This window comes from Mastigoproctus giganteus, chromosome 2, assembly GCF_048544385.1.
Source record: "Mastigoproctus giganteus isolate SK-2022 chromosome 2, ASM4854438v1, whole genome shotgun sequence".
Taxonomy (NCBI): domain Eukaryota; kingdom Metazoa; phylum Arthropoda; class Arachnida; order Uropygi; family Thelyphonidae; genus Mastigoproctus; species Mastigoproctus giganteus.
Genome location: NC_143576.1, coordinates 7608308 through 7624926, shown reverse-complemented (window position 1 = coordinate 7624926; position 16619 = coordinate 7608308). Strand labels below are relative to the sequence as shown.

At 37.7% G+C, this 16619-nt stretch overlaps 1 protein-coding gene across 1 annotated transcript in view; it reads right to left on the bottom strand.

Annotated features, from left to right (window-relative positions):
• Window positions 1-927: 927 nt before the first annotated feature.
• The window catches only part of LOC150089144 (sedoheptulokinase-like), a 68594-nt gene continuing 52902 nt past the window's right edge, over window positions 928-16619 (bottom strand). Inside the window, exons 2-4 of the mRNA XM_090388035.1 lie at window positions 10983-11158; window positions 5733-5930; window positions 928-3184 (exon numbers count right to left, since the gene is read on the bottom strand). Of these exons, the coding sequence (XP_090244161.1) occupies window positions 2784-3184; window positions 5733-5930; window positions 10983-11158 (775 nt within the window). The 3' untranslated portion in view covers window positions 928-2783. The remainder of the gene's footprint in view (window positions 3185-5732; window positions 5931-10982; window positions 11159-16619) is intronic.

The window sequence follows — 16619 nt, the reverse complement described above, 5'->3', positions numbered from 1 at the left end:
AATACCTCTCGTGTTTTGGGGTTCTCATAAAAAAAAAAAAAAAAAAAAATTCAAAGTATGGCTTTAGCTTGCATCTAATTTGCCATTCGCCTAATAATGAAAACTGCAAGGTGAATTTGATGAAGGTACAATACAAACTGTGCAAGGCAACAGTAAAGAGACACAATACGGTCGGAATGAAATTTAAAAAAAAAAAGGGAGCCCTTCTGAGAAAATAAAATTAAAAAACATATTTTAAATATTGGGATCTGCAAATAAGTGGAAGGAGAGCCCTGACAGTGTCCCCGAGATTTATCTCGTCTCATTCTGAATCATGGACAATGTATGGACCGAATGAAACATTGCAGAGATAGTACAAAGATTTAAAATCACACAACAATGTATCAGAAAGTTTGCAATAAGTCTAGAGTGCCTAACAGATCTTGATATGATAAGGCCAAATGACGCAAGGATGTAGACTTCCATCAAAAAAATAAATAACAAAACGTCCATGAAATCAGTTTCTAATATTCCCTGAGATTTTTATATTTGTGCCTCCTGGTCCGTGTCTAATCTACGAGGGAGAAGAACTCATTTATTTTACTCACTCTCTTCAGGATCTTATACACTTCAATTAGATCTTCCCTTAGACATATAGCTGTCAAACTTTTCAGTCCAATCCTAACTTCTAAGCCGTTTTTCATATGTGTATCGATTTGCATTCATTACTAATCTGATCGCCCTTCTTTGAAACTTTTTTTTTTTTTTTAGATGCAGTCTCCAGACTTAAACATTACAATATTCTAAATGTAGTATAACCATCATCTTGTACAGAGGAATAACTGACCATTTCTCAGAATCCTCTTCCCTCTCCTAGTAATTTCAACTTCTTCCAGTTTATATAGCAGACTTCTTTCTCAGTTTATACGGCATCTAATACATGGCATCTAAGGGGAAAGGTGTCAAAAGCATTACTAAGGTATGGATATATAATGTCAAAATTGTTACTTACATCCATCTTTTAATGACTACATCATAGTAATTTATCAGCTGATCAGGCATGACCTCCCTTAAACACATGTTTGGATCTATTCAAGATGCCATTCTTGCCGAGATGGTCCTGAATCGCATCCTCAACCACAGACTCCACGACCTTCCCCACTACAGAATTCAAACTCACTGGCCTATAATTACCCACCTAGTTTTCAGCACCACCTTTGTGAACTGAGAGATTTGCACTTCTACAGTTGAAGGGAGATCTTCCCGGAGGTTAATGATGCTCTCATCACCATTCCCAAAGGTCTGATACATTTCCATGCAGCCTTTTTAATTTTACCTGAATATATATGATCAACCCCTGGAACCTTTCCCTCCTTTCTAACGAACACTTCTCTGAGATCATTATTTCACTTAATTTACTGTAATCTCAACATTTCGTGCTTGCTTTTGACTGTAAATATCGTTGAGATGTAGCTGTCATCCTGTCAGTGGAAATATTTAAAGCGTGAAATGGGAGGTCCACGAAAAACTCAGAGGAAACTGTAAACGATAAGATGGAAAACTTAACAGGATTGTGTAAGCAGACAACAGTACTGCTAATTTCCAACGTTTGGCGAAGAAAAATGCGTGTTCGATGTGGGATTTCGTCAGCTTTCAAGGTTTTTGTTTCACTCGCGGGGCAGTTATCAAAAGATTTGAGTACTTCTGCTGTACCTGCTACCAAGGAAATGTGGGGCAGTGACGTTTCCTCGAACCAAGAAAGATGACAGCTCACATTCTCAGTCCTGTATCCTTTTTAAAAGATAATGCACGTGGGTTTCGTCTGTGGGGGAAGTGTTAATATACGCCTTGAAACCGACAAACAGCTGAGGAATGTGGATTACTGAAAGACACCTAAGCATACGTTAGGATCTTCTGTAAGCTTTCGGGAGAGGAAATCAAAACATTATCACACTACAAGTGCAATAAATTTCCTTATGTGATAGCGAGTCAATGTATGGGGCATTTCGACCTGAATTGTGCTGTACATATATATTATATTGCTATGTGTGTTATAAAATTATTTCCCGATGTAAAAAGGAGACCATATTTTAAACAAATTAATTTTATTTTAAAATTATGATCACATGCTGGAGTCGGATGTTTGCACACTCTTTCTTGCCCACTGCTGTAGCAAGGCGCCTTAATGCTTGGAAAAATGATCCCAAGAACCGAACCTAGCAGGGTTTACCACACCAGTAAGCAAGATTTGTCTAGTTGGCTCTGACACCCCATTTGTTCCGGTGCTCTATTAAGTATCCCCCCCCCACCATTGCTACCTAAGCCACTATTTTGCAGCGATCTAACACATTAATTTTTCCTACAACTACACGAGCTTGTAATTAAATTTCAGCTCACATTATTCTTCGTACACTAACGACAAACTAAATAAACAATCATTTAAAAAGCGTACTGTCTTAAAAAGAAAGCTTTGGCTCTTTCTTCTCCAAGCAGCTAGCTAGTTTAGGTTTCATGGTCCCAGCAACAAAAATATTACGCATTCATTGTAATCCATAATGAAGAAAAAATGCAGTAATTTCCTAAAACCAAATAAGAAATGAGAATCTTACAGAAGCAATACACTACTAAATACAAAGTCAATTGAATCTAGTCGCTACTTGCTTAGTCTACATTTTTCCTATTTCTACTCTTAAATACTGGATGTTTTGATTCACCGAACTTCCTTCGTCAAGTCAGGTGGTTAGGTAGACGAGAAAGAAGCAGACTCCACTTTCCTTTCAGGCAAGAAAAGTATTTGTACTTCTTCATAAGTGCTGTAAAACGGCAAGAGCTGCTCCGACGGCTGCGTCACTTCCTGCGCCATATACAACCGGAAGTTCGTAGAGCCTTTCGACTTCTTTTTGCAAAATGACGTTTTTAGTTAGCGCAGTTCCGCTGCCCATTATTCGTTGTATCTTGGCTTCAACGAGCTGCTCACGAGGCATCATGGAATGTAAGTTAGATACAAGACCCCTACATAAGGCACGTGATACTTTCCCTAGCGTGAGGCAGTGGGGGTCGATATTATGAGCAGAAGCTCGTTGTTCCGCTAGGTGTCGCTCACCAAATAAAGTTGGCACTATGGTAAGGTCTGACTCGGCACTCGAATCGTCCTGACCAGTAGCCTGGATGCGCTCCCAGACCTTACCCTCAGGAACTCCCAAACCTTAAAAGACAAACAACAAACAAATAAATAAATGCAAAAGTACAAAAAACAATTATTTTTCAGCGTTAAAATACAACATACCCGTCTTTTAAATATAACGCGTGCATACAGTTATCAATTAAATACAGTATTACATATATACAATCGAAATATAGCATTACAGTGTAACAGTAATCCTGTCTCTCGGCACCCACTGATCTCATCACCTCAGACAACACCGGCCCTGATTATGGTATATTTACATTTCGCGTTCATCAGCAAAGTATATATAAAATCGTTAACGCTACTAAAAAGTCCTAAAATCAATTTGCATTGAACTTCAGCAAAGCCACGAAATAATTTGAAGTGGTTGTACACTGATTATGTACCGTTGTTTTTTCATGTACTGTACATGTAGTGTATACTGAATTAAGCATAATGAAAATGTTTTTCATTTTTTTTTCTCTCTTTCCTCTCCTTGACCTCTCAAGTTCATGATGCTATTGATGGAACTTTTCACAACAGAAGGCCCACGGCAATCACGAGCAACACGTTACTAAAGATCGTTGAACGGCCAATAATTTTGGCAGTTTTACAGTGAATATAAAATTTTTGCAATTGTACAGTGAATATCAAATACAGAGTTCATCCGATTGTAAAGCTTGCTTGGATGTAATAGTATTTTTGATTCTCTAAAAGCATGTCTTTTTAGGCGTGTTAGCGATGTGCCTATTGTCTTCACCCTCTCCGGCCGTCCATCTGTCCGCATATAACAACTCAACTCCTAGTGGACGGAATTTCATGAAATTTTATATTTTGGCTCTTTGATTTGTCGAGCCATTCCAAATTTCATTAAAATCGGACCAAGAGAAATCCGGCAATTATTTATTTTTAACATCCTCCTGTAATAACTCGATTCCCAGTGGATGGATTTTTATGAAATTTTATATTTGACCTTTTCAGAAAGGTTTGAAGAGCCTTTCCAAAATTTCATTAGCTAAAAATCCGGCTATCCATATACCGTATATTGTAGCTGAAACAGTGGATGTTACGCTTCTTGGAAGAATGAATGACGGATGTAGCGGATGCGCAGAAACGAATTTTTTTTTCTTTTTTTGGTTTGCCATAAATCGTTGCTTTTTGGTCTTTTTTTTTTTTTTTTTTTTTTATAAATCATGAATTATTACTATTTCCTAACGCGCCCGAAATGTAACGCACTGCGTACATTAAACTAACGTGTTTAATATAAAGTACATTTTAGAAATACGTTTACTTGTATTATTTAAATTGTTGCTAAATATGTTGATAAAACTGCTAAAAGTATCAAGTTTTCATCCATTACTCAGCACGTGTATCCAATCATTAGTAATTTATAGATAAAATAAATTTTTACATTAATTTAAACTGGCACTAAAACCAAATTTTCTCGTGGGATTTGCAATTATGTCAACGCGTTGTTTCATTTAGCAAGAGGTTCTTAAACCTGGATGACAAAAGTTGCTCCAAAAGGCACAGAAAAAAAAATAGCCAAACAAAAAAAAAAAAAAAAAAAACACTGACAGCAAGTGATTAGGCGCGCAGCAAATGACCAACGTTTGACACGGTAAATGTTTAAAAGGCAAATCGAAATGCAGTTTACAATCATCATACTTTGCTAAATCAATTTTCAGCTCCACTATTTCTCTTGAATGTATTTCTCGCGAATCCTTTTAACCTACTCTTTCTTAGGGATATTCTAACAATAACTCTACAAAAGTGCCAATAGGAGGTTAGACCATGGATATCACGCAGATTAATTTTTACAAGGATAGGGAAATGAAGAAAATGACTTAAATTTTAATGATACGTAGTAATAGAGTCAAAGTTTGGAACTTTTAAAAAAGGTACACGGAGTCAGTTCCTGTGCGCTTTTCATGTCTGCATACGTGATGACATGCACGGATCAAGACGTAGTCAATGACTAGTTCCGGTGTGCACGCTCAGTCAGTTTGTAAAAGAAGAGGAAAAGCAAACATGTGCTTTTTGCACAAATCAGTTGCGTTCGTACTGCAAGTACCACTATTTGCAAAGATGAGTTATGTCAACGACAACGACATACCGCATGCGTGTCTGTGGTACCACGATATCTAACAGATGGCACAAGACATCGTGCAGAGCATACCTTCGTCAGAGGTGCTAATCGACAGATTCAATGCAGACCGAGACCACCTTAATATGACCACTGGGAGGGGAAACGTGGTGCTGCTTGTAAAAACCACAAAAGAAACGTTCCTAATGGAAGTTGCTGGAGTCGTTCAAGAAACGTGGTGTTTGCTTATTGTTCAAATTACATTTTGGCAAGTCCTGTATGGAAGCAATTCATGTCCACGAAGAGAGCACAACCAACACTACTTTCTTCCTGTCAACTCATACTGTCCGAACGCGCATTCCCAACAACCCATTAAATATCCATGCATATCCGTAAGTGCAGAGGTGATGACGCACAGGTATTGCATTCTTTGGCTTTTTCAAGAGATCCAAAATCTTTGACTCTGACGTATATTGAAGTATAGTGTCTGAAGTATAGTACCGAGTTCGTGAGTCCACTGCTGAAGCATGCGCACAAAAGCTGCTAGAACGTTACCACCGTTTAGAGATGCTGCAACGGCTAAATACCGTCCTCGAAAGTATGGAAAATACTCCACTGCGGATGTAGGATCACTATCCGGCGGTATAAATCCATCTGGCATGAGGAATGATAGCTGAGCGGAAGTACTGATATTCATCACTAGGAGAAAGGAAGAAAAAGTTTAAGTTAATAAGAAGCTATATAATAAGCAAAACAGCAATATAACTCGTGGATCTCTAAATTAAATGATTATTTAAATTACTAATTTCCTAAACTGAAACTGGCCAGTCTAGAAGGGGTGGATGGAGACGTTCAAAAACTTGCATACATGTTCTCTCCATATGACGTGATAGCTGAATCTTGCTAACAGTACAATTACTTTGGAACATATTCGGAATATGTAAAGTACTCACATGAGAATTTTTCGGCAGCAAATACTACGATGTCTGAAGTTCGGTGGTCAACCATGCAGCCCTCCTCCAAGGTCGACTAACTCTGTCATATTATGGAAAAAACGCTTACCATCTAGACGGAAACGTGAAAACCAGTGCCGGATTTAGGCATAAGCCGAATAAGCCATGGCTTAGGACCTCCTATCAGATAGTGTCCTTGCCGTTTCCTTTTATGGTAATAAAAACCCTATAATTACATGTTGCAACATGTAACATGCTCTGGATTCGAGCATCGTATATAAATCCTGCTCTGTAGCAAGAGGTGATCATAATGTATTAACGTGGTATCTTTTATTATTTAAAGAAATAACCACCATCAAAGGAAAGGGGAAAGGTTTTGCTTTCACAAGTTGGGGGGGGGGTTACAATGGTCTTAGACATCTAAGTTCATTTTAGTGAGACCGGATGGCCCCACTTTTTTCTTATACAAATGCGAACTATTCAAGGAAGTTATTCAGGAAGCTACAGTACTATGCTTTTCATACCAACGAAAAACTATTATACAAGGTATTGACCAAAATGGATATCAAGAGTTCATTCCACAAATTTTAAAGCACTGATTTTTTTTTTTTTTTTTTTAACGGCTTATGTAGAATATTCTTTTGAACCATACAAATTTAAATTCGAGAGGTTAACTCATATTTCTCCTGTGCTCCTGCCTCCTTAACAAGTACCACTATATGAATTCTACCTACCGGGTAACCATCACTTGAGCATCGCACGAAGTTTTGGTAACACTTTTTGAGGAACAGGCAAGAACGCTATTGTGATAATCAGATGCGCTTTGAAACAAGGCATCAGGGTTTGGAATAAAATGCGTACGTTACCTGACTTGTTCTAGTTATGGTCGCTTTTTAGGAGACAGTTAAATATATAAAGATCTGGTAAAAAAAGTTTGCTATTTTAATAAGAGATATTAGAGCTGGAAAAGGAATTAGAAAATGTGAATTGGAATATCATCGGTTTGGCTGAAACAAGAAGAAGAAATGAATCACTTATAAGTTTATCAAGTGGAAATCTGCTGTACACCAATGTACAGCAGATTTCCACAGTGAAAGGAGTGAAGGTGGAATTGGGTTTCTGGTCCATAAAGATTTTAAAAACAACATTTTGGAATTCAAAAGTACATCACCAAGGGTGTCAAGACTAATACTCAAGATTTCTAAGAGATACAAGCTAAAGATTATAATGATTTATGCACCAACATCGAGCCATGATGATGAAGAGGTTGAAGAAATGTACACTGAAATTGAGAGTCTTCTAGATGAGCAGAAAACCCACTACACTATTATTATGGGAGACTTCAATGCTAAGGTTGGAAAAAGACAAAACAGCACAGAAAGGGGAACTATAGGAAATTTTGGAATTGGTGAAAGAAATGAAAGAGGTGAAAGACTTGTGGAATTTGCAGAATCTCAAGGACTGTCAGTAATGAACACTTTTTTCAAGAAAAGGGTGAACAGAAAGTGGACATGGAAGAGTCCAAATGGATTAACTACTAATGAAATCGACTTCATCCTCACTAACAGAAGATATATTGTGAATGATGTTACCGTCCTGAATAAGGTAAATGTTGGAAGTGATCACAGAATGGTAAGATGTACACTTGATATAGATGTAGGAAAGGAAAGGAAAAAACTGACTCGAGTAAATAATACAAAGGTCTTTAAAATAACAGAGGAGGAGAAAAAGCAGTATGTACTGGAACTTAAGAACAAGTTTGAGCTTCTGCAGACAGCTGAGGACCAAGATATCGACGAGGAATATTACAACTTTTTGAAAGTGATAAAGCCCAAGAAACCTTTAGGGAAAAAGAAATCCAAAGAAGAAAAAATTAGTCAAGAAACACTTGTCATGATGAACCGAAGACGACAAATGAAAAGCAAGAAAAACACTGACAGGGAGAAAATTGAGTATACTGAGTTATGCAAAGCCATTAGAAAGAGACTCAGAGAGGACATAAGAAGATTTAACACAAGAAAAGTAGAACAAGCATTAAGGGAAAACAAAGGATTTAAATCAGCAGCCATGAACAGTAATACAGAAAGACAAATAATACTGAAACTGAAGAATAGCGATGGTGTACTTATAAACAGCAGAGAAGGCATAATTCAAATAGCAGAAGACTACTATAGAGAATTATACAAGGAGCAGGGGAATGATGCCAGCAGTGGGGAAGATGGATTGCAAAGTAGAAACACATACGACATACCCAATATTCTTTCTGATGAGGTAGAGCATGCATTGAAGAAAATGAAGAATCAGAAAGCCCCGGGGGAAGATGAAGTTACTGTAGAGTTGTTAAAATTGGGAGGAAGAGACATAACACAAAAACTGGCAAGGCTCTTCACAAAGTGCATTAGAAAAGGTGTGACGCCTAAGCAGTGGAATAATGCAATCATAGTTTTGCTGCATAAGAAAGGAGATAAATCAGAAATTGGAAATTATAGACCAATTAGCTTGTTATCCCACATCTACAAGTTGTTCACAAGGGTCATTACTAACAGATTAGAAAGAATACTGGATGAGAATCAACCGAAAGAGCAAGCTGGCTTTAGGACAGGATTCTCAACTATGGATCACCTTCATGTAATATCACAGCTAATGGAGAAAGCAAATGAATATAAAACACCATTATGCCTGGCATTTGTGGATTATGAAAAGGCATTTGACTCCATACAGCATAAGGCAATGTTTCGGGCACTGGAAAGACAAGGCATTGATACCCCATATATTATGATTTTGAAGAAAATATACGAGAGTGCTACCTCCTTTATTAGACTAGACAAAGACAGTAGCAAATTTAAAATTGAGAAAGGAGTTCGACAAGGAGACACAATATCTCCGAAGCTATTTACTGCTGCCCTTGAGGAAGCTTTCAGAAGATTAGACTGGTCGCAGAAAGGAGTCAATGTGAATGGAGAGTACCTAAACCATTTACGATTTGCAGATGACATTGTGGTCATAAGCCAAGATCCCAAAGAATTAGAGGAAAATCTTAATCAGTTATGCACAGCTAGTAAGGATTTTGGACTAAAGATGAATATGGCTAAAACAAAAGTAATGATGAACAAGTATGCCACAGAAAGGGAAATAATGATTGAAGGAGCAGTAATTGAAAAGGTGGAGTCATATACTTATCTGGGACAAGTTATTAGCTGTAATAATGATAAATGGCTGGAAGTCAAGAGAAGAATAAATTTTGGATGGATAGCATTCAGGAAATATAGTCACATACTGAAGAGCAATATCCCAGTTTGTCTGAAACGTAAAATAATGGACCAATGTATACTCCCCATCATGACTTATGGAAGTGAAACTTGGGCACTCACCAAAAGAATGGAAGAGAAGCTGAGAACTACACAGCGAAGAATGGAACGAATCATATTGGGAATCAGACTGTTAGATAAGAAGAGAAACACATGGATTAGGCAACAAACTCAAGTAAAGGACATTCTTATCAAAACTAAAGAACTAAAATGGTCTTGGGCAGGACACATAGCTCGAAGACATGATGACAGATGGACTAAGAAAATGACAGAATGGTATCCAAGAGGAGCTAGAAGAAAACCTGGAAGACAAAGGCGGAGATGGATAGATGAAATTCATGAGTTTGTGGGTAGTAAATGGATGTCCAGTGCTCAAAACAGAAGGAACTGGAAAGTTGCTGGAGAGGCCTTCATCCTGCAGTGGATTGAAAATGGCTGATGATGATGATGATGATTTTAATAAGACGTTTACTTTATTTTCTATATGAGTTATTTAATGTCTATCCATCAGTGTCTTACTTCTGAAATTTTTAATTCTGCTTTTATTTGAAAAGCTAATTTGTTATACTAATGTTATTTAAAATATCGTTTATATATCTTTCACTATATTTATCAAAAACCACTTTTCGGTGTCAGAACGTGCTATCGCTGTCCCGTGTTACAAATTTCAAATATTCCACTGTCCCAGTCGTCGTCTTCCTCGTTCCTGCCATACATGGCTCTATGGGAACTCCAATGAGTTCTTGTGCAACCCCGTAGAGATCAGAACGAAGGCGTAAATTGTGTGAGCTTAGTAATTGTTTTCAGAAAGCCATGAAACCAGTCGGTATAAATTTGTCTCAAATCAGATCAAGTTTCCTTTTTATACTATGGAAGACGAGCCCAGTAGAAGCTACAACTCAGTGTTATGGTAGCCAGCGAAACAGCAATCAGTTAACAACGGACCGCGCATTTTTTGTTGGGTTGTACGAGTCCCGAATGCACAGCATGCATACTTTGAACATTACACACAGCCAGGTCCTCATAATAAAACGAGTTTAAACATTGCACGACATTGTTGCACTGACCTTACATTTTTGATCGGCAAATGTCAAGGCCAGCACAAATGTGCAGTCTTTTTCTCAAATATGGAACTAAATAAAACAGATATCAAGATTTCTACTCGACAATATGTCTACTCTCACTAAGCCTTATACCTTTTAAAATCTAATTATGCTATACATTTTGCATAGAGTTTGTTGTAGTGAAAATCCAGTATTCCATTTTTTACAAATAAGTACTATTGCGTGCAAAGTTACTTTTTTTAAAGAGTTCAGAGAAATCAATAGCGATTATTTTCAATACAATCTTGAATTTGTATGTGATCGGGATTATATCGATTAACCCGAACTGCTTTGATGACAAAGAGCTGTATTTTTCTTGCAAATATTGGTAAATGGTTTTTGTCGTTCAATAATAATAATATAGAAAATATTAAACTAAAAGTTTACCTGCATCGTACTCTCCTTCCATTATGGAGAACACCGAACACTGCAGGTCCCCCATGGCTGCAAACACTGGAGTCCCCTCAGGAATTCCATACCAGTCGGATACTGTGTGACCTATTATGCTTCCTGCCGTTGTCACATCCGGTAACAAATCGAAATGAAAGTTAATTTTTTCTAACCTGGAAAGAGGAAAAGTAATTTCATTTGGTGCGCTGAGCCATGATGGAATGTATAGGAAGAGCTGAAAATTATTAAAATAAAATAAAACAACGAAAAACTGTTGTGAAAATTGGATTATGTAATTCATCAAACATTTCTGAACCAGCGATATAGTCCATGTTGAAATTGCAATTGGTCCGGATTGAATTAAAGAAATTTCTGATTTTTAATTTCTTAAGTTATTACATACAAAATGATCATTTATTTATTTTTTAAATTGAAGACATGATCCCACCTGCATATGAAACCACACAAAAAAAAAAAAGTATGGACCAGCAAGAGCTATTCAGACAGCCATTACGTGTTTTCCCTCAGAAAACCATGGAATGCGGTAGATGGAGTTTATAATTAGAAGAACATTTGCAAATATCATATAAGCATAAGTTCCAATACATTATTCATATACAAAATGCATGCACAATTCATTGATAAGAAGGTTCTGTAACTGGATATCCAATTTTCTCTCTGACCGCTCACTGAGGGTGACGGAAGATGGCTCTGTCCTTTACCTTCTCCACTAATGCTGGTGTTTTCCAAAGTTCAGTTCTTTCTCCCACTCTTCTCCTCTTGTATATTACTGACCTTCTACTGAATGGAAATTCTATCCATAGTTTTGCTGATGACAGCACGTTGCGTTTCCACCTTCCAGTTTGGAAAACCTTACTCTGCACAAATAGCTTCATCCTCTTGAATAGTAAAAAGTAAAAGTTTATCCACCATAAATTCTTTGAACGCTGATCTCCAGGTAATTCTACAATGGGTCAAAGATAACTTAGTTAATTCCAATCCTCTAAAACTCAGTCCTGTCTTATATCTTGCAAAAAAGGAGTCTACCGCTTCTTCTGTTCTTATCTTTGATGACACCCAGATCTCTAGACAACTTCACATATTTCTATTAACGATTACCCTGACTTTTAACCTCTCTTGGCATAAGCACATGACAAATATTGCTTCCACTTCATCTTCAAAAAAAAAAAAAAAAAAACTGGGTCTTTGGCGCTTTTCTTCTAAACAACTTCTCACTCTACATATCTATTTCACCCTACCTTGGAATATTGTTCCGCAACTGGGATGGTGCACTCAAAACCTCTGAAACTTCTAGACTCCATTCAAAAGATGGCAGTCGGGTTAATTAATCACTCTTCTCTTACAAAATCTCGCCACTGTCCGTCTCAGACATTCTGGTTCTGCTGCAGGCATTTTCTATAGATACTTCCATAGGCACTGTTCTTCTGAATTGGCATCTACAATTCCCTTTCTTCTAAACCAGTCCGAACACGTGCCGCAACCAGTCAGCATCCATTTAAGGTCCAACTCACAGAACAACTTTTCTTCTTCCTCATTTATCCCGTCAATTTATGTTTCCTGGAACAACCTCTTTTCACACGTATTTCGTGAAAATTACATCTACAGAAATTCAAGTCTAATGTCAACAATTATCTTCTCTCAAGATCTCGATCAACCCACGCACTGTACTAAGTACAGTACTATAGGTTCTAATACCTTTCATGTTTGGGGGTGGGGGGGGTCATAAAAAAAAACTTGAATTCTATCTATCTAACGACTACGTGAGAACAGAAATTCTCGGTTTGTCAGTAGCCACTAAGAAATAACCGTATGCTGGGTTCAAAAGAGTACTGAACTGAAAGTCTGGTAGACCAAAGGAGAGTTCTACCTACGCATCATATCAAATTATGATCAATAAAACAATTTATAAAGAAGATAAATGTTGGTAATTCTTTAACTATCACTGAGATCAAGTTTATCTAATGCAACACTCAAAAAAGGCATTTTCGTTGGATCGCTGATAAGCAAGTTTATTTCGAGTGAGCAGTTTGAAGGAACGATAACCACAGTTAGCAAAGCAGTATGGAACCAGTTATACAAGTATCGTTGAAAATACTGTATGCTCAATATTTTAAAAATTAGAATGTAAAATACCTGTCAAAGTTTATTTCATGCACTCAAGCACAGACTTTTATCCGGAAAATCTTAGTTCCGTCAGCAAGGAACAGGATGGGCGATTACACAAAGATATTAGGTAAGGTGAAACGTGAGAGATTACGACCGTTCTTCAAAAAGAAAGACGTCCTGTGTTGGTAGTTCTGAATAAACGTCTACTTTTCTATTAATTTCACTTTAAATGATTTTTGTCTCCATATAAAATCCATTAATTGCAATATTAGCTGTGTATATTGCACTGTCTATGTATTCGCTGTGTACCCACGTAGTTTTTCTTTTTATGTACTGAATGTAATGTGTACAGTTAATTGTAAGATTCCTCTGGTTGCCTGTAGCGGGAATCGTGTCCCACATTTCTATGAATAAAGAATTTTATTATTATTATTACAAAAAAAAAAAAAGGTACGAAATTGTCAATATGGATAAAATTCACAGAATAAAGAAAAGCATCGATATGGATTCGAAACCGCCCCATATTAGAGGAACATTTTCTACAGTATTTCAGAGTTTTTCAGTATCAGGCAAAACTTAGTTTTCTACCGATTTTTTTTTTTTTTTTTTTTTTTCATCTCGAAAAAACATACAAACAACATGGCTTTGGTTGACTTGGAGTTAATATAAACAACTCCAACGTTCGAATACCTTTCCTCCTCCACTTTCCTCAACTCCAGACACAAACGTCACTAACTTGACGAGAGGCGCGTTATTTCTAGCCATCGGTATGCGGAAGATGAATTAAAGAGTTAAACCACGTGACGGCGTGGTAATGAAGCTCGATATGAAGAGCAGCAGAGTTGTAGCGTATTTTCAGCTAATTACTGAACGTGATTAGATCTTTCCACGGCATTCAACAAAGCCCTTACGCTGCTCATCTCATGTCATGGTGGGTTATATATAGTGCCCGGAAAGCGTGGAGAACGTTGTTACGGTGCTGTGCAGAAAGGCAACTAGTTATTTATATTGGCAATGAATTATTATGCTGAAGATAGTTTACTTGGCGTGCCAGTGATAGTTTTAACGGTCGCAGTTTAAATGGGAAAAGAAAAAAACAAATAAGCAAGAAAGAGCATGTCATCCGAAACTGAAATTAAACAAATAAAAAAACTAGAAATCCCTCATCTACTTCTAAAATATAGTTGTTCCTAATGAAATGCAAGCTGTCCAAGGATGCCAGAGCAAATGGTACAATAGCCATCATTCTAAGACCAGAATGGGTGGATACAACCACAGCATCCAAACCAACGTCGATGACAGCAACTAAGAGAAAATGATGAGCTAAAAAGTCAGACAAGGCCGATTCGATGTCGGAAAACGTAAGGAGCGCAGCAAATAAGCTAGCCATTCTGGGCAGTATCCTTTTTTCGAAAAAATATCACTTTATTTGTTTAGCTGAGACTGGGCTATTTCATGAAAGACAGTTAAACATAATGTACTGGATGTAATAGTCTGGTACGGTTAGTATTTTTTTATTTGGTTATGTATTATTAGTATTTGCTATAGATTTATGTATTATTACTATTGGTATTAATACTAATGTATACTGAGTAGCCACTTTATTAGGTACGGTCAGTAAATACAGATGGTTACACTGCTGCAGCCATGATAGGATGCTCCTGGTAGTAAGTTTCTCTTTAGTACTCAGAACGGCCTAAATCATCGTGACCCACACTCAACGAGGTGACTCATGGATGCTGATGTATGTAGCCTCAATTGCTCCCCACACTTATATCAAATTGGATAGTTAAGGATCTCTACTTCGAAGAGCATGTTCTACTTCATCCCATAGGTGTTTCGACTGGATTGAGATCTGGGGTATTGAAATAAGGCGAATCCACTCTCGTGTTTCTGGAACTAGTTTTGTACAACTGCGACCTCATGACATCGCGCCTCCGTAGCCAGGTGGGAAGGAGCAGCAGTGCGTAGCACACGCTTCTTGATTAGACCGGGGTTCGAGCCCGTCACCACCAAATACAGAGGATGCGGAAAGGTCAGGGAATGACCACAGCATATTCCCGGAGCAATATGGCCTTAGTTGCTAATGCTCCTAAAAACCAAATAACAAACAAACAAACAAACAAACCTCATGACATGGCGCATTATCCTGTCGGAAGAACCCATTCACAAATGGTTACACTGCTCAGCCATGAAGAGCTCACTGTAGAAAACAATTTCCAAATAACCTGTGGCATCCTCCATTGGTATCAACGGGCCCAACGAAATCACTCCCCACACCCTTACTCTGGTCATCTCACCAGGGTGAAACAGCAGGAATCGGAATCCGTTAGACAGGTTTTTCGATCCTCCACTGTCCAGCTTAATGTTGGCGTTACTGAGTCCACCGCAACTCCTTGTTTTTGCTGACAGGAGAACCCGGTTCGGTTGCTGGCTGCTATAACCTATCCCTGAGAGAAGCCGCCGTAGCCGAGTGGTAAGGTGCGAGGGTGCCTAAATACAAGACTATGGTTCAAGTCAGCGTGAGTGCAAAATACTGTGCTGTTTCTTGTATTCTCTCTGTCTTTTCAACTCCTCTGACTGTATATGGTCATTCCGGAGTATAAACAGAAAGAGGTATTCAACAAGCTGTACGTTCTGAAATGCCTCTTTAATTACCATCCATCGTTATATTCGGTTATTATGCGACTGACTAATTTCTGTTACCCTGAACAATTATTGTAAGCCTCCACTGGCCTCTCACATCAAAGGATGTTTCCAATCACAGGATTGCCGTTGGCTGGTTATTTGGTTGCTGGACCAACCTCGATACACCCGAGACACCGTGAAAGCCCAAGCAGAGTTTCAGTTTCAGAAATACGCATACCGGCGCGTCCGACACCGACTACCATGCTATTCAGTATCACGTAAATCTTTCATCTTGTTTATTCTCGCATGAACTGCAACATACGGCATTTCTATGTATCCTGATATAATTCATTCTACCGTATGAATGAAATGTAAATATTGTTTAGATAAGTATAATATTACATATTTATTATATTTTATATCTTTTATTGTATTTTGTTTTATTTATATGTATATATTTTAAATTTATAAATTAATCTTTGGGTAATAATACATTTTACTGAATGAAATTAGCGCATATGGACTTCGAGCCTGGTGACGCATTTTAGGGAAGTGCCTAACATGTCCATCTCTACGTATCTTACGCCGATGATCTAGTCCTAACGGTTCGCGTTTCATCCTGGATTCCCTGGAGAGAGAGAGAGGCCACCATTGTCCTCTCAGGTCTTCAGGAATGGGCTAATCTATACAAGTTTGCTGTATCTACAACTAAGACAAAAATGCTTCGTACATAAGTTAACACGAATATTCACAGATCCCTGGTTATCAAGCTGAATCAACCTCTAAAATGCTATCAGTTTCTAAAATACTCCGGCATTATTATTGACCATAAATGGAGCTTTATTCCACATCTTGACTACTTCAAGGAGAAGATTAAAG